Here is an 18,903-nt window from a genome sequence, read left to right on the forward strand (position 1 = left end):
AATTTTGATCGGGTGACTTTGGGAAAAAAATGAGCGTGGGGGGGGGCATAGTTGCCCTCAATTTTTTTTGTTAAATTAAAAAGGGAAATAGAAATTTTAATTTCCTTTACAATTAACCCTCCCACTATTTTCTAGTACAAATGGTTAGATGCGATCACCCCTGGGAAAAAGAAAAAAAAAACAAAAAACAAACAAACAAATAAACACGCATCCGTGATCATTATTCTGGCAAAAAATGGAAAATTCCACATTTTTGTAGATAGGAGCTTGAAACCTCTACAGTAGGGTTTTCTGATACGCTGAATATGATAGGGTGTATTTCATTAAGTTTCTATAACTTTTAGGGGGTCTTTCCCCATATTTTAGAAAATAAGACAAATTTTCTCAGTCACTCAACTTTTGATGGGTAATATTAAACTTAATGAATCTTATATATTTGAAATCAGAATTAAAATCTGATTCTTTTGATGTATCTATTGGTATCAAAATCCCGTTTTTTAGAGTTTCGGGTACCATTGAGCCGGGTCGCTCCTTACTTACAGTTCGTTACCACGAACTGTTTGATTTTCAAGCCAATATACTTCCCTTGTTGTTCAAGCCAAGGGAAGGTAAGTTTCCTATGTAAGGGTTTCAAACAAAGGCCATTCTAATGGTGTATTTTTGTTTTGATCTGAGTCAATTTTTAGGAGTTATGAGTTATTATAATTCTTAACATTGGACGCGATCGTCTCTTACTAGGTCACTAGCTACCACTGCAACCCGGATAGTGGTTTATATATCAGCACATGGGTATTCTTGCAATGCAAGCAAAAGTTGACGGCATATTTTTTTCTGAAATTCCCCCTTATTAAGTTGTTTTCCTTTTGTTTTCTATAATTAAACGAACTTTCTTGTGTACTAATAGCTGCCCTAAGTACTAATGAACAAATACATATTTAGGATCATCATAAAAAGCTGATTCTTTGATTGAATGTTATCAATAGTTAGGCTCTTACACTTTCGTTATTGACAAGGGTCGTTATTTACTTACTATTCATTACTATGAACCCCCTAGGACAACTTGCTTTTGCAAGTTCGTGGGCAGGCTAGAAGATTTAGTTGAAAGGCTTGTTTTTTTCTCATGTATTATATATATATATATGAAAGCATTTTGTCAATTTTAATTTTTTTTTTATTAATAAACTAAACTAAACTAAGCTATGAAGAATTTGATTTTTTTTTTTTGGTACTCCAACCAAATCATATAGAAAAAAAAGTTTGAGGAAAATTGGAAAGGGGTCAATCAGTCACAAATTAGCACTTATGTTTTCTTTATTAAGGGTCAAAACCTATTGGCAGGCAGCCATGAATGGGGCAGCGCATATTTTTTCCATGTTTTTCCCTATTCTGCTCTTTTTCCTTTGGTTTCCTTATAATTACTTTATAGTTCCAAATTCCCAGGGGGGACCATGCCCCCTTCCCCCCTTGCCAGCACCCCTGTCAAAAATAAAAACTCTGGTGGAAGAAATAGAATCCAGCTTTTTTACTCTGACTCCAGTAGTTATGGAGCTATGGACAGTTATGGACTTTTGTCTTTCGGCCGTTTTCCTTGATGAAAAGGAGCAACTCTGGTAGTAGCCTAGGAAGGCTAGGCTGGATGAGCATGGCCTTCATGAAGCTTATTATCTATTCAATTAATCATCTATGTCTACTTGAAATGACTCAAATCACTTCCGGCTTTCTATGTTGCTTATGAGACGGATCTTAAGTTGAAAATTTTACAACTGTTTAATCGGCTTAGGCTGCGGAGCTTAAGTGGCTTACGCTACGGAATTTATAGGCTTGCGGATCTTAAGTGAACCAGTGTGATAGGCCTACTTAGCGAATATGGAACGGCATTACTTCCAAATGAAATCCTGGAACTTCTGGAATGCCACCTTGAATAAAAATATAGATGACGTTTGATCGCCAATATTTAAAATGCAAATACACGAAATAAAAAGCACAAAAGGAAACTATAGAGTTTAAAAAAAGTGGAAAAAGCATGAATGAAAGTAGGAGTGACTTAGAAAACTTTTGATTACAAATTTTGAGCATATTATGAACTAAGAATTGTTTTATTGATATATTTCCTTCTGAAGAGGTCAACCACTAAATATTCATCTGGTTATCTTTTTATTCAACCTTAAGGGATTTGATAAGAATATAACTATCGTTAGCGCACTATACTGACATAAAATTACGAAAAATAGAAGAAAAGTAATAAAAATCTAAAGAAGAAAAGTAATAAATTTAGTTATTGCTAAAATTTGTCTTGAGTCTGCATCAATCGACTGAAAATTAAACGAAAATAATTCAACATAGATGGCAATATAACCAAAAAAATTATATTTCTGAGATAAACAAAGCATAAATATAATATAAAGCAATATTCCCGGCACTTTATTGCGAATAAATTCGGCTCATGTCTTTTGAGAGAGAGAAAGAGAGAGAGAGAGAGAGAGAAATATGCTATTTTCATTTTGCTTATCTGGCCCATACTGTGGTATCTTGGAAAAGAAATGATCCATTTTTGGCTGAACCTGTCATGTTTGTCATGTTCATGATTTTAAAGACAGTTCTGAGCTTATTAGTATCCTAAATACAGTAGCTACAATAGAATATTATTACTATTACCAAATGTAGATTAAGTGATAAACACTTGAACACTTCCATAAAAAGAAAAAAATAGTACGGGTTCTCAAAAAGTTTATTTAAGATGAAAATTATTCATGATTCTGGGGTTTAGCTTTTTTAATGTTGTTTTTTGCTCATTGGCCTTCCTCTCACTGTTTTTTTTAACCCTTCAGGGATTTACCGACAGATGTACCCAACTATCTGTTGCTTTCTGGAATCACATCGAAAATTTTCTTTACAAATAAGTCACAGCGTGATTTTTCCCTTGTAAGTTAGTTGCATTATCATCTTCATAGCCTTCTCGTAATTTCCTCACTTCTTTAGGGTCTGGTTCTTCCATTTTTTTAAACCATCTGGTCCTTACTTTTACAGAACATTCCTTAGATTTCACTTGGTTCACAATGCAAAATATCACATATACAAGGAGAAGTCCAAAATGAGTAAAGCACAAAGTAGCAACCGATGGTAGAGAAGCTATATCAGCGTAAGGTGAGGGCACAGTGAGCTTGAGCCACATAAAAGCTATTGCACCATTTTGAAGAGCGGTCTCAAGTGAAATTGCAATTACCTGAGCTGCTCCAAGGCAAAAAATGGCTGGCAAAAGGGCTCCAATACCATAACTAAGAGCTGTTACGACAAAACCAGAGAGCGTTATCTGGGGAGTCCATAAGTGTGAAAGTCTGACTATGGTCCAAATCCCAAACTAAAAAAAAAAACAGAATTGAGAATAAGGTCGCCAAACATAATGAAAACAAATATTACAGCACTTAGTAGGACCATTCGGTTACTTTCTTAGTATCCGAACTAAAAGTAACTTTTCTAAGTTACTTTTTAGTTCAGTTTTATTTTAAATGAAAATTACACCCTAGATTTCTAAAATGAATAAACGGGTTGATCCTGTTACTTTGCTCTCCTACTTTTGATTTTTCAAAGTCACCTTTCCTCTTATCCACCTTTCCAGCTTTGTCACCTTTCCTCTCTTGAAAAAAACACTTTCAGAAGGAAACTATGCTTTCAGTCTTAATTTCATATCTTGTGAAGAGGAAACTATATCAAAATTTTGAGTAAAACTTGGCTAAGAATAAAAATTGGTTATAAACAAGAGCTTATAGCACAAAATTCTTTTGCAAGTTTTCTGCTCTCTTCTAAAACTTATGTTTTGTTGCTTGAATTTACCACACCACCTTTGAGATAGCCAGCAGAGTAGTTTGTAACAGGAAGTGAGCCCTTTGCATCACAGTTTTCTACCTAGGTTGCTTGCACTCCTTGAGAATAGTGAAAAATTTTCCGGGGGAGGGGACTCGGAAAGAATCTGTTCAAAATTAAATAATATCGTGCATATCTAAGGAACGCTTTAAAAAAAAGTTTTGAACTATTCAATATTTGAATTCATTTTGTATTATTCAAAAGGCAGAAGACCTGAACAAAGGCCGAGAATTCCTGCTTTAGTGGGCAGAAATTAATTAACTATATATGCTGTCTCCCATAGAAATAAGAGGAGCTGTGGTTATTTCTTAGAAGACGCCAACACGTATTGAATTCTTTCATAAGAATACCTTAAAATCTTAGAATGGATTTGGATTTAAGTGCATTTTTGGGCCAACTCAAACTTAATTGATTTATTTCGATTTTCTTTATTCCTTTTATCAAAAAGGTGGCTCTAGAGCCTCAAGTCTGTTTGTGAGAACTTGTCACTAAAAGTTCTCTTGTTAGATAATGTTCTATTATGGACTGCAACCTGTCATTTTATTTTCATCGTTTGGATGAAAAGAGATGAATTGCAAAAAATATCGCTAAATGGGTTTTTGTGTTGCAAGCTCAAAAGACTCAAAAATAAGATATAACTAAGTAGTTCTTTTACCGCTCTAACCACTCGAACTTGTAATTACTAGAAAAGTTTCGCGAATTGTTCAGTCAGTAGCTCAAACCGAGTCACGTGAAGTAGAAGCCAAAACAGATAATTCCCATGCGGTTCAAAACTCCCACTTTGACCCCTCTTTACTTATTTGAAAATTAACTAATCATGTAAATTTTACTGATCTAAATCAATGACTTCACTAAAATTTTGGTAGTCACAGCTATTTATAATCCAGACTTTCCAACGATAAATTAGATGAAAGTTTAGAAAATAGACAAAATATGTACGGTATATGTATAAGTTTCTGTACCGTATATATGTGTATATGTAACAATATATGATATACCTTAGAAGATTTTTCAGTTTAAGATAACTCCAATTTTATAATTTTGCTGCTATTTTTTTAGAAGTAACGAGTAAAAATATTTTTTTACTTTAAAAAAAAAATTTTTTTTAGAAGTAACGAGTAAATATTCTGGGAGAATATTTCTTGAAACAGGAAAATGTCTTTCACTAGTTCACTTTAAACAGGTGGTTGCTTTTGCTGATTCACTAAAACCTTCGTTGGGGACTGTTCCAGATAAATGTTCCCTATCTTGATGAACATTAGGTTTACGTTGCTTGCTTATTTTTAATCTCGGTCACTATTGGCACGGGTTGCCACACACCAGGTGTCACGTACCTAACGTTTTATAGGAAGTATGTAGTGTGGCTGGGGGAGGGGGCTTTTAAAGGTGCCACCAGCAAATTCATACAAATTGAAAATTATTATGTGATTCAAGTTCAAAGTAGGTGCATTTTTTTGCCCTCTGTTGAAAATTTCATGAGGGCGGGGGAGGGATGATGAAGGGTCTACGTGTCCAAATTTTGCCCATAGCTGGTTTTTGCAGCAAGTTACAACTTCATATGTTTGTCCAAGCTTGAGGAGGTAGCTTATTTTTTTGCAGATTCATTGTCAAACCGTTTTACGTGTACCACTATAGTAAAGTTGACAACCTCTCAGCACTTCAAATTGTATATATTGGTGAAAAAAAGAAGTATTTGGGGAGGTTTAGGTCGTGAAAGGGTCCGTATTTTTGCCCGGTGTGCGGACAAAATGACGATTTAGAGCACTTTATGTGCAATTGTAAAGAGTTGAAGGAATCGAGGGCAGAAATTTTTGGGATTGTGGTAAAAGGGAAGGATTGGATGGTGGTAAGTTTAAAAAGTAATGCTAAATTGTATATCAGGAATGTGGGGAGGTACGTCCATATAACCACACAGGACAGATAGAGATTTTTCGAGGGTGGACGATAGGCAGGACAAGAAAAGAATGATGTGAAACAATAATTATATACGTAATGGTGGCAGCGTTTATTTTTTGTAAATTATTTTTCTTATTTGTTTTTTTTTGTTAACCAGGGCCCATTGAGGCACTATTTTTGTAATATTTTGTATCTTATAATGTAATAACAACATTATTATTATTATTGCGTATGAGAGCTGTGTGTTATTAAGGTATTATATGTCTTATTATGTGTGTTTTTGTTATTGCTATCGTTATTGCTTTGTTATTATTATATTACAGCATGGGTCGGCAACCTTTTGTTGTAAAAGGGCCAAAATTTTACGTTGGGACATTACGCGGGCCGTACTTAAGTCACACGTCATTACTCTGTAGTGTAGTATTGTAGGTACTATAATAATTAGAGTACATCTATAATATTTATATGAAAATATTTTGGGTTTAAAAATTAAATGCGTGATGTATATTGTTACATTTTTTGTAGTTCATACAATCAATGGAATTTTTATTGTTCCATTTGACTTGCAATTTTTTTACATTACCTTGCATTTTTGTAGTAGAGACGTATAATATGGGAAGGCGTCATAACATCTAACCGTCAGGAGTACCAACGCCAGGATCAATAAAAAATCCGTCATAACATCGACAAAAAAAATCCGTCAGAACCACTAACCGTCATAGCATCGAAAATTTTAAAACTTTAGTTTTTGGGGGTTTGGGGGGAAAAGGTACCTAGGTTAGGTTAGGTTACGTATTTAATATATGCTATGCTTTACCCCCACACCCCTGATGTGCAGATATATAGCCGGTGATAGTTTCACCTTAATGCCCTTGGCCATGCCACATATATTGTCAATAGACCATTTTAACATCCATGTATAGTTATATATCCTCCTCAACAGGGCCTCAAGTTTCAAATTAATACCTTTATCCGTTCCTAAGATGCCTTAATATGCCCTTATGACAAACTTGGATGGACATGGTGTCTTTTGATTTAGTTCAACTTTCCCAATAATAAACTCTGTAAGTTCTAACGTACCTCCCACCTTTTTCCTGGGATATTGCACATATACCCTTTTGACAATCTGGATATATATTGTACCTTTTGATTTAGTTTTACTCCCCCACTAGTTTCCCTAAAAATTTAAACTCAGCACCTTACTCTGTTCCTAAGACCTTGTAAACCCTTTTGAACAATTGAACCCTTAAAACCTTTTGAAGTATAAATTACCCTCGTAGATGGGTCTCATCTGGTACATAGTGGTATATGCCCCAGTGTGCACAATATTTTCCTGTCCCACTGTATAACAGATGACATCCATCTACAAAATCAACCGTTATTTTTTTTCTTCGGAATGTTTTGCCACAAGATGGCCACATAACATGACCAGATAATTTGGCTTTCATTTTGTACCCCAAGCACTAAATTTTACTGAACTAAAAAAAAAGAACCAAAGAAAATCAAAACAAAAATACCTTTGGTGGATCTTTCTCAAACTTTGAGTAGCTTTGCTCAAAAACAAAAATTGTAACATACCAAAATAATTGATCTGGACTGGATAGTTGAACATCAAACTAAATATGCTCGGTGACGCCTACGGTTTTTTACAGAATGCTATATGGCAGAATGCACTCCCCCCCCTTTCAGTGGAGATCTTGCGGGCCGCACCAAGACGTCTCGCGAGCCGCATTTGGCCCGTGGGTTGCCCACTCATGTATTACAGCATCGCTATTGATAAGTATATTTCTACTAAGTTCGAAAGCGTTTGTTTGTTTTGTTTTTGCCATGGACCAAAGAGGCTTTTGTAAGAATAAATATCTATCCATCTATCATGAAGAAAATTTAAGCAACAAAATAACTGATGTCACAGGCCTTCATCAAGGATTAGAGAAATAGAAAACGGAAGCTTAAATAGAAAAATTGTATCTCTTTTAGCTCAGAAGTTGATTTTCTTGCCCTGGGCCAACTGTCTAATATCTAAACTGAGAAAGGAGCAAAATATTAGATCCTTCTTTTTAGCAGTAGAAACTATCATTGTTTGAGAGACAGATGAAGTGACTATTTCTGTGCCTGGATCTAAAAGGCAAAAGAATTCAACCGAAGTCGCAGACAAAAATGCTTGTAACAGTAGATAGTATCCCACCGCTGCCACCAATATTATACTGGTAACCTCCGCTGGCACCAGTGTTATACTGGTAGGTTACAATGCCACCAGTGTTGGTGTGGTAAGGTACGGGTATCACCATCTATTGGTTCAAAAATGGTGCTAAACCAGCCCCTAGCGGTGCCAAATTTTATGGGATCCCCGCGTCTACCACACCGATTCTGTAAATATTGGGTTTGGTAATACCCAATTTACATTATACCCTGCCCCAGGGTATGATAACGTGATCGAGCGGTCAAATGGCCAATTTCTAAGGCCAAGGCTACCCACCCTGGGTTACTGCTAATTTTTAACTATTTCCTTGGAGGTAACGAACCCCCCTGTCAATATAATGATGATGGCATCTCGTATCTCTGTTCCTACCCTGTCTGGGTTCCGGGAAAATTAGTACCCTGTTCGTAGAAAATATCTTACTTGTATTCTTCCAAACGGTCACATATAACAACCAAAAAAATACGCTTCCCCAAACGGGGTCTAAATGCAGACTAACTCAAACATAATATTCTGTACAGAAACTTTTCATAGGGGTGGACGTTCACTTGGCCCAGCCAATCCTCTCAATCCCCATTCAAAACCCATTCTACTTTTTCTTACTTTACCTTTCAATGACTCAGACCAGGAAGTCCAAAATAAAAGTTAGTTCAGAGCTTACTTATTGCGGAAGCATCTAACTTAGCAACCAGAATTCAACTTAGGATTAAAAATTATCTTATAGGCTAATGTAATTACAGAAAAGAAAATGGGTCATTTATCTGAAAAGAAAAAAAACAGGGTGGAATCCCAACAGTATTGGTTTCCGATTCCTGAAAAATTGACGCTTTTTTGTACTTCTGATTTCTGTGTTAATTATGCTAAGGAATTATTTTGGTGATTGTGCAAGTGAACCGTCGTACATCTTATGGTTATAGTGATGACCAGACTATTTTTCTTAAATCTTCCAAAAGTACTTTTTTTTAAATCCCCAAGGATTTTAAAAATGATGTTCAATAAAATCACACAGCAGAAACACAGATAAACAAATACAGAAAACAAATTATTCAAAATAACACTCGTATATAATATGAAAAGGCCAAAAAAATAAGGAAATGATGCAAGACACTCTTCAAAAATCAAACTCTTTTACTATCGTAAAAACTACCAGATCAGAAACTGAATCAAAAAAATATTCCCTTGTAGACAAACAAGTGGAGTTTACACGATAATTTAGTGTTAGACAAGTGAAGCTCTTACAATAAAAGAAATACTACTTTTCTTATATCTTTTTCTCGCACAATGATACTCTGAATTTTCTTACAAAAAAGCTAATTTTGCAGTAGCAGAGCATCAAATGATGGAATAATATTTTTTTATAAAAGATCTGTCACGAAACTCTAGAATTATTGAACCCTGGTTGCACTAGAGTGGAATTCTTGGAATTCTTGCACTCTAGAATTGCAGTGTAGGAAACTGATACATTTTACTACTACTACTACTACCAACAACTCACCGCAGCCCCAAGCCGCCTGAGGCCAACATAGCTAAACAAGCTCCTCCTCCATTCCAATCTATTTAAAGCCTCCCTTTTTACACCCACCCATGAAGTTCCCATTTCCTTTAAATCTTTCTTTATGACGTCCTCCCACCCAAGACGAGGACAGCCTGCTTTCCGTTTAGCCCCAGACGGTTGGCCAAAAAGAACAATCTTCGGCAATCTGTCATCCTTCATCCGCACAACGTGCCCTAGCCACCTCAACCTTTCTTTCATTATAACCCTAGAAACGGTATTGAACCACATTTTTCGTATAGCCTATTATTTGAAATAAGGTCAGTCAGCCGGGTACCCAGAACAATCCTTAAACAACCTCTCTGAAAAACATCTAGCAAATCTTCATACGCTTTTCTGAGCACCCATGCTTCGGAGCCATATTTGACCACTGTCATCACTGTAGCTTCTAATATTCTAATCTTGGTTTTCAGACTTATCCTTCTATTCTTCCAAATTCTCTTCAACTGTGAAAAAACACCCTGAGCCTTGGCTATTCTTCTTTTAACATTTTCACTGCTCCCACCATCTTTACTAATAATACTACCAATGTAAGTGAAGCTGCCCACCTGATCAATATTTTCATTATCCAACGTCACCTTTTCATCTTCACTTATTCCTAGCCTTAATGACTTAGTCTTAGAAGACATTTATCTCCCGCAAACAGCGAGGCAAAGAAGAACTATAGCTCAGCTTTTATATTTAGATATTTTCTTTTTTTAATTAGTAATGTAGCTTGGAATTTTCATTTATTTTTTGATAAGTAAAATTCCGAAAAAAAAGTATCAGAATCACAGTTATAATTTTTTTGTTTATTTTCTTGTGTCCGTAAATCTCAAAATTGTCGCTTGGTTATTTTAAATTATGTACTGAAATTTTGAAGATATTTACCCATGTAGATAAAGGGGAGAATAATTTTAACTCGTGCATTTAGTGGACGCTGTTCTTGTATATGCAATAAAATTTTAGTATTTCTCATCTGTTACTCTCCACCTTATCTGAAAGAAAATATTTAAAAGAGCTTGGTTTCGGCCTGTCGATTCACTCTTTTGTGAATACATTCATTTCCCTGTCTCGCATAAATGATATACTCTTTGACATGGAACAGATGGTGCCAAAAATGTCTAATGAGATATAACAAAATACTGAGATGTTGTACAAATTAGATGCTGCACAACCTGAGATTTTGCGTGTACTTATTTTCTTCATTGTAGATTGTAGATTAATTATGTAATTTGCGAAAGTAATTTGCATTCTTTAGGTAGCAAAATAGTGGAAATTGCTCCATAAGAGGAAATGCAAAATGTTTTGTCAAAAATGTGTCATACTTATCTCAAATGCTATAAGATATTGTACTTGAAATGTAATTCTGCTCTTTCCAAGGAAATGGCACATTTCCCCTCCCATTCAAGCATTCTTTAAAATATTCATTTTTCAAAGAAGATTTATAGGCGAATTGAATTAAGATGACGACAGTTTAGTTAGGATATAATAACCCTAAAAGATATTTGGATATTCTAAAGCTTGTATTCAAACTTTACTTGCGAACTTCTATGTGTGAGTTCATTGTCAGAGTTTTACTGCTAGTTTAATATGTTTTATTATGATTAATCTATTTGCTGGTGGAAAATTCTTTCATCATTTCATTTTTTATTGTTCTGTATTATCTTGCCTTTTTAATTGCGTAAAAAATCAAGAACAGTAGCAACGCCATCTATGTATCTTCAGATTAATTTGTTTCTATATTCCTGATTTTAAGCTTGTTTTTATGATCTGCTGTAAAAAGATACAGCAATTAATTTTCTTTCTTATAAAAGTATCGTTTGACAGATTACCTATTCAATAACCTATTCAGATTACCTTCAGTCTTAAAAAACATTGGGAACCAGCAATTCGAGCATGAACTATTTTAATATTCTTTCTATTTCACGCTTTAGAGTACCAAGGACAGTGAAAAAAGAATTTGGACACAATTGAACCTTAAGAAGGAATCAAGAATTTAATTTTAATGAAAAAGACCTCCATATGCAGTTATGCAGTTTTTGGTAGTAGCGGGTGCCAAATTAAAAAAAGAAACGTGGATGAAAAATAAGCAAAATGTAAGCTAAAACCGTTTAACAGCAAACGGCATAAGAAGGTGTATCTTTCATCCAAAGGTGTAGTTGTCTTAGGGAATCAACGGAGTGTTAATGTTTGAGGTTAAAGTAATTTGTTTTGCCAATTTAATTTCACGGTTAAACTTGGCAGCACTGCCATAAACATGGTACTGCCATAAAAACTTCATAATTCTGAAAAAAGACCAAAAGATTGTGGAGACTCAGAAAATTGCGGTTTTCAGGTAAGAATAGATCTGAGATGGGTCAAAAGGGCAAAATTTTTCTATTTTGTTGTCCTATATACTTTAAGGCTCGGTCTCAGAGGCACAACAGGTTTGACAGTTTCACAGAAATCCCTAAAGCATTGTAATTTTTTAATAAATTGAAGGATACTACAGACAATAAATACGGGTGGAAGCAACTAGTTCTTGGGGGGGACATATGCAAAAACGCACCACACTGTAAAATGCAACTGACTATAAATGCAGGTGCGAGTAATAGGGCTCTTCTGGATTCCGACCGGGCAAAAAAAAAATAGTATTAAACTCGCCTTTCTTGGAAATTTAATATTCTTATAATTTTTTTTAATAATTACTTATGTTTTTTTAACTCTTATGAAAATAAATGTAAACATACAAAAATCTAACATATAAAATAAAAGTAGTGCCATATGCTAGAAGTAGGCTATATATAGAAATTTTAGTTCGAAATATATCTTATAACGCTAAGTAAAGCCAAATATATTTTTTTTAATTTTAATTCTAATTTATACTTTTAATTTAATGCATTGTAAATTATTCGAAAAGAAGAAGTTGAAAACAAAAAGTATAATGAGCTTATTTTGTTCGTAAAGTATAGAAATTAACAAACAAAGCATGTCACGGAAACTTAAAAAAAACTTGAAGTAGATACTCACTCCTAATCGAAGAAAAGATGCAAAAAGTGCCATTGGCTTCAATGTCTTATCAACTATCATGACAGCCCACTCCTCTTTAAAAAATCTGAGGGCTACCCCAAGAAGAAGAGGGCCAGCCATCAACAGCAGAGCTAATAGGAGATTTAGGTAAGAAACTTCTACATCTTCTGTTTCCAAATGTCTCCCTTGAGTTAGTATAACCGTCCAAAGTGGCATTGAAACTGAAATGAAATAATGGTGTTTAAGTTGCGTTAAAACTTATTCCCAATTCAGTTGCTCTAGGAAATAATTCTTTATACAGTAGGTCTACATCACAGTTTATAAAATTAGCAGTATGATCATTCCCTATCTCACCCATTATGAGAACCCGGACCGAGGTGCAAGTGCTCCAGAAAATGTTTTTGCAGATATAAACATAAGCGGCATTAGCTCTTTTCACGGGTAGACAAGTCAGATTTCTCTTGGACGCGAAACTTACATTTATAATAGAAATAATCGGAAATAAGTGGAAACCCACTATTACGAATAATGCAATTTGTAACCCTCTATGACGCGAAACTTAGAGTTATAATAGAAATAATCGGAAATAAGTGGAAACCCGCTATTACGAATAATGCACTTTGTAACCATTTCTCATTGATTGACGGAAACAAACTAACCCGCTAATGCAGAAATAAGTGGGAGGAGCTTTTTGTTCGCACCGAGAATGAAGACCAGAAATGATCTGCGATAAACTTACTGGATAATTCTATAAACTGTGGTCTACATCATCTGAGCCGAAACTGTAAAAATAAAGTTGAAACTGGAGGGACTATTTTTTTTCAACAGATTAAAACAGGTTTGGGCTAAAAAAAATGTTGGTTAAAATCAAACTTTACATTATAATGCAGCCAATTAAGACAACAATCTGATAAATAAAAACTTGTCGTTATTAAGGGATTTTTTTTGTAGCCTATCTTTCCAAGTTAAAAAGGATTCTGCCACACTAAGTAGCAGAACATCTCATTTTTTTTTTTTTTTTTTTTTTTTTTTTTTACAGAATAAGGTAACTTTAATTTCAGGTTGCGATAAGTATCTGGAAGAAAAACAAAGTATGTAACATGTACTGTTTAGAAATGGCATTCAATTTTCACCCCAATTTGAATTCAAAGATTTCTAAGCTTGCTGTTTACCCACAAACACACACACAACGAGACACTCACCGGATTCCATTATCCACCACTCACAACGAGACACTAGTAGTAAGGCAATAGGCACCAAGAACCCTACAAGGAACCCTACAAGAATATGCTCAAAAGTGTAATAGATACGAACCCTACATTCAACCCTACAAGAATATGCTCAAAAGTGTAATAAATACGAACCCTACATTCAACCCTACAAGAATATGCACAAAAGTGTATAATATTTGAACCCTACAAGGAACCCTACAAGAATATGCTCAAAAGTGTAATAGATATTTACACTGGTCTAAATGAATTTGAGAGCAACTTTTTCAATTGGGTAAATAAATTAATTTCGACTTTGGACACGTTTAACGAGAGAGAAGCGGGTCCACAATTTTATACATTGAACACATGGATTTGAATCTCAGTAGATTTTAACAAAACTTTATTTTAAGGGGAGGGCGGGGGAACAAAATAAAATGCCACCCAGATTTGTCGGCTACCAAAGGTGTTCAAGGTTTCAGTTTTGACACGGGGCTGCAATGCTTTAAATATGCTTTTTTAGCAGCAGCCCATAAAACATTAAAACAAAGAGTTAACAATGAAAAATCTCGACGGACTTAATCGTAACGGTGGAAAAAATTTCCCTAAAGTAAATTTTGACTGTTTAGAGGGGAAGTATCCGGTGTCCTTGAAAGAAATAGCCATATTTGAAAAAGCAAATGAAAATCTTGGGTTTGGGGTGGTTGTTCTCCAGTACTGACACAGAATTTGTAAATGGGGGAAAGAAACCAAATAAAAAAGAGATTTTATATTCAGTTAGGACACCGATGGTGGATAATGTTAAAAATTGGGTTTGGGTTATTTACGAACCCCCCAAAGATGTAAATTCCTATGGTCATTTTTTCCCCGTTACAGCAATAAGTCGATTCTTATCCCAAGGCGTTCAGAAAGGGGAACGTCTCTATTGTCCCATGTGCCTTTCTTCATTCACATCTGACCCAACATTTTCGAATAACATGGGGCATTGCAAATTCTTGGGAATCAAAGAATAGAACTTCCGGAAGAAGGCAAAGATACTTTACAATTCAACAATTCCCAAAATTCTCTGCTACAAGCAGATAAAGTGTGTTTCGATTGTGAATCAAGACTGGTGGAGGTATTAGTACTTTGAAATTATTTTCTACAATAACATAACTATCATGTGACTTGGTACTTTGAAATTATTTTATACAATAGCGTAACTATCATGTGACATGGTAATTTGAAATTTTTTTCTATAATAGCGTAGCTATCAAGTGACTTGGTACTTTGAAATTATTTTACACAATAGCGTAACTATCATGTGACTTGGTACTTTGAAATTATTTTTTATAATAGAGTAACTATCATGTGACTTGGTACTTTGAAATTATTTTATACAATAACGTAACTATCAAGTGAAATGGTACTTTGAAATTATTTTCTAAAATAGCGTAACTATCTTGTGACTCGGTTCTTTTGAAATTATTTTATACAATATAGTAACTATCATGTGATTTAGTACTTCGATATTTATATCTATATTAGTGTAACTATCATGTGACTTGGTAATATGACAGAATTTTCTATATTCCCCCAACTATTATGTCCCTTGTTTCTTTGAATTTATTTTCTACAAAAGAGTAACTATTATGTGACATGGTCCTTTGAAATTATTTTTTACAATAGCGTAACTATCATGTGATTTGGTACTTTGAAATTATTGTCTATAATAGCGTATCTATCATGTGACTTTGTACTTTGAAAGTATTGTCTACAATAGAGTAACTAACATGTGTCTTTTTACTTTGATATTTTGTTCTGCAATAAATTTACTATTAAGTTACATTGTAGTTTAATAGTATTCACTACAATAGCGTAACTATCATGTGACTTGGCACTTTGATATTATTTTCTACAATAGTTTAACTATCATGTGACTTGGTACTTTGGAATTATTTTCTACAATAGCGTCACTATCATGTGACTTGGTACTTTGAAATTATTTTCTATAATAGCGTAACTATCATGCGACGTGGTATTTTGAAATTATTTTCTACAATAAAGTAAATATCATGTGACATGGTACTTTGAAATTATTTTATACAATAGCGTAACTATCATGTGACATGGTACTTTGAAATTGTTTTATGACATAGCGTAACTATAATGTGACTTGGTGCTTTGAAATTATTTTCTATAATAGCGTAACTATCATGTGACTTGGTACTTTGAAATTATTTTCTATAATAGCGTAACTATCATGTGACTTGGTACTTTGAAATTTTTTTATTCATTAGTTTAACTATAATGTGACATGTTACTTTGAAATTATTTTATACAATAGCGTAACTATCATGTGACATGGTACTTTGAAATTATTTTCTACAATAGCGTAACTACCATGTGACTTGGCACTTTGAAATTATTTTCTTTAATAGCATAAGTATCATTTGATTTGGTACTTTGAAATTTTTTTTCTATAATAGCGTAACTATCATTTGACATGGTACTTTGAAATTATTTTATACAATAGTGTAACTATCATGTGACACGATACTTTCAAATTGTTTTCTACAATAGCGTAACTATCATGTTACTTGGTTATTTTAAATAATTTTATACAATATCTTAACTATAATGCCAATTGGTACTTTGAAATTATTCTATATATTAGAGTAACTATCATGTGAATTGGTACTTTGAAATTATTTTCTACAATAGCGTAACTATCATGTGACTTGGTTCTTTGAAATTATTTTCTATAATAGCGTAACTATCATGTGACTTGGTACTTTGAAATTATTTTCTATAATAGCGTAAAATTCACTACCACGATCCGTTTGAATTTTTTTATATGAATCCTGTTCGAGAATAGTTTCAATGGCCTGAGCAACTTCAACGCCTCTCTTTGATCGCAATGGAATTGCATATGCATAGCGACTAAAAACACTGATTGCAAGTAGAATGTACTTGTACGGTGTATTGTGACGTTGTTGAATCTCATCTAGAGTTAGGAGATCTCCTTGCATTATATGCAATGGGAAAAAGGCTTTAGTTTTTCGATATTGATTAGCACGAAGTCTATGATTTCTATAGAGAGTGTAACTTGATTCATTTTGTAGATAGTCTTGTCCGATTTTAGTGTGAACACCATTAACTTTGAAAATAATGGTGGGTGACCTTAAACTCACCACCTCACCAATATTTTCATAAACACGTTTCAGAACTTCAACCATTTTGAACGTAAACACGTTGTGTAACGTCCGCTACCCTTTTGTATACTGGCGGTTGGTGATGGTGGTGGTGACGTTGACTTTATACGTCTTCGCTTTTGTCTAGCTATCAGTGGTCTGCTAGTATTCTCCAAAATTGATTTTAAAATCTTCTTCTTCTTCATGTTCATATTTTAATGGTGTTGACAATGATGCATGTTCATTTAATTTTTTTAGAATTTGTCAATTGCTAATAAGGCTTTTGGGAAAGTTCAATGTATTTAGAAAGTTGTATAGATGAGCGTCAAACGATAATAGTCCTTTACGATTTGTAACCATATCATAGATTAAATCAAGTAGATTATAGCTCTTGCCCTGAATTATAATCTCTTTCCCATTGCTCTCAACTTGAATCTGATCTTGGCCACTTTCCATAAAATAGGTTAGGAGTTTTTTTATTTTTTCATGATATGAGTGGGGCCTTAGATTTACAATTTTAAATAAAATTTAATACGCTTTCTTCTTCTTTAATTGTGTTCCAGCAGCAGAATCCTGAGGAGATGATTCTTTTTTGTGATCAATAATAGCAGCAGCAGCATTGGCCTTCGACCGATAGGGCTTATGTTTGTCCACTCGGCGAAGTGCATCTTGAAGTAAAAGCAGTTTTTTATCATCCTCAATATTCTCATTGTCAAGGAATTTACTCAGATTGTTCTCAAAGTGTTCCACGGGTGAGAGAGCGAGTTCTATTGGAGTCAATTTATAGGGTTTTACCATCTAGAGAAAACTGTTTACAAGTCCTACAATTATTGGTAGTAAAAGTGTAAAAAAGCTACCGCCCGCCTGAAGAAGTTTTTTCCTTTTAAAATTCTTTCCTTTACGTTGAGTACACGAATAAAATTCGCTTTTTAGATTCCTAGAGTTTTTTCCCCAAATCATTGAGCGAATTAATTCAAGTGCAGAAAAACAATGACGGCTTCAACAGTTTCCTCCTTCTCAAGTAATAATGTCTAAATGATTTATACGATTTGTTGACGGTCAAGGGTATAAATACTTATTAATATTATTCTTCCATGTCGAGATTTGCCGAGGAAACTATTCCATCAATTGAATTGTTTTATGATAGTCTACACGATCGTAGGTGCACCCCCGATGAATACAGTTTTGCTAAAAAAAAAGTGTGGGCAGGGAGAGGGTGTAAAAATGGGTTTGACTACTGCAAGCTGTATTTGTCGAAGGATGTGTTAACTTTGTAAGAAATTATGTGTAAAAATACAGACAAAATCTTTTGGGAATTTAATCTTGATTTGGAGAATTATTTTTCATCTCCTTATTTAGTAATGGACATCAACCTAAAAATTAGCGAAAAATCGGACTATTCAATGACACCGATCAGTACATATACATTGATAGGTCAATGAGGGGTGGATACTTTTTTCACGGGGATCGTATATTGGAAACTGATCCAACTGAAGAGAAGACGGGGACAAATTCGGATGCAGTTTTCCTTGATATGAATTCTCTCTACCCCTCGACCATGTCCCATTATGCGCTACCTTGCGTTGAATATAAATGGCTCAATAACCCTCAAGCTCCCCATTTCCCCAACATTGACAACAGTGTTGAGGAGAATGGACCGGTTGGATGGTTTTTTGAACTTGATGGGGAGATACCAGTCGTGCTTCACGATTCAGTAAAGGATTTTGTTTTCCCGTGCATTAATAGACCTGTGACTAGGGACTCTTTGAGCCCCCGCAATAGACGTTTAGTCGAGGAGGATGGATTGCATTGGTCACCATCAAAAAAAAAACTTATTGCTAACCTTCTGCCGAAAAAAATATTGTTGTGCATCACGTCGCTTTAAAATGGATGAGTATCAACGGTTTCAACGTCACAAAGGTTTATAGAGCGCTCCAGTTTATCCAAAAACCCTATCTAAAACGTTTGTTGACACCTTTGTCAAGAAACGTTCTGAAGCACAGACGAAAGCCGAAAAATAAATTT

General features: G+C 34.4%; 1 protein-coding gene across 1 annotated transcript in view; it reads right to left on the reverse strand.

Annotated features, from left to right (window-relative positions):
- Positions 1-566: 566 nt before the first annotated feature.
- Positions 567-18,903, reverse strand: part of LOC148947625 (sodium-dependent organic anion transporter-like) — a 41,949-nt gene continuing 23,612 nt past the window's right edge. Inside the window, exons 3-4 of the mRNA XM_089096175.1 lie at positions 12,498-12,718; positions 567-3,358 (exon numbers count right to left, since the gene is read on the reverse strand). Of these exons, the coding sequence (XP_088952301.1) occupies positions 2,891-3,358; positions 12,498-12,718 (689 nt within the window). The 3' untranslated portion in view covers positions 567-2,890. The remainder of the gene's footprint in view (positions 3,359-12,497; positions 12,719-18,903) is intronic.

This window comes from Artemia sp. Qi Xiang Cuo, chromosome 10 (assembly GCF_049724085.1).
Source record: "Artemia sp. Qi Xiang Cuo chromosome 10, ASM4972408v1, whole genome shotgun sequence".
NCBI lineage: Eukaryota > Metazoa > Arthropoda > Branchiopoda > Anostraca > Artemiidae > Artemia > Artemia sp. Qi Xiang Cuo.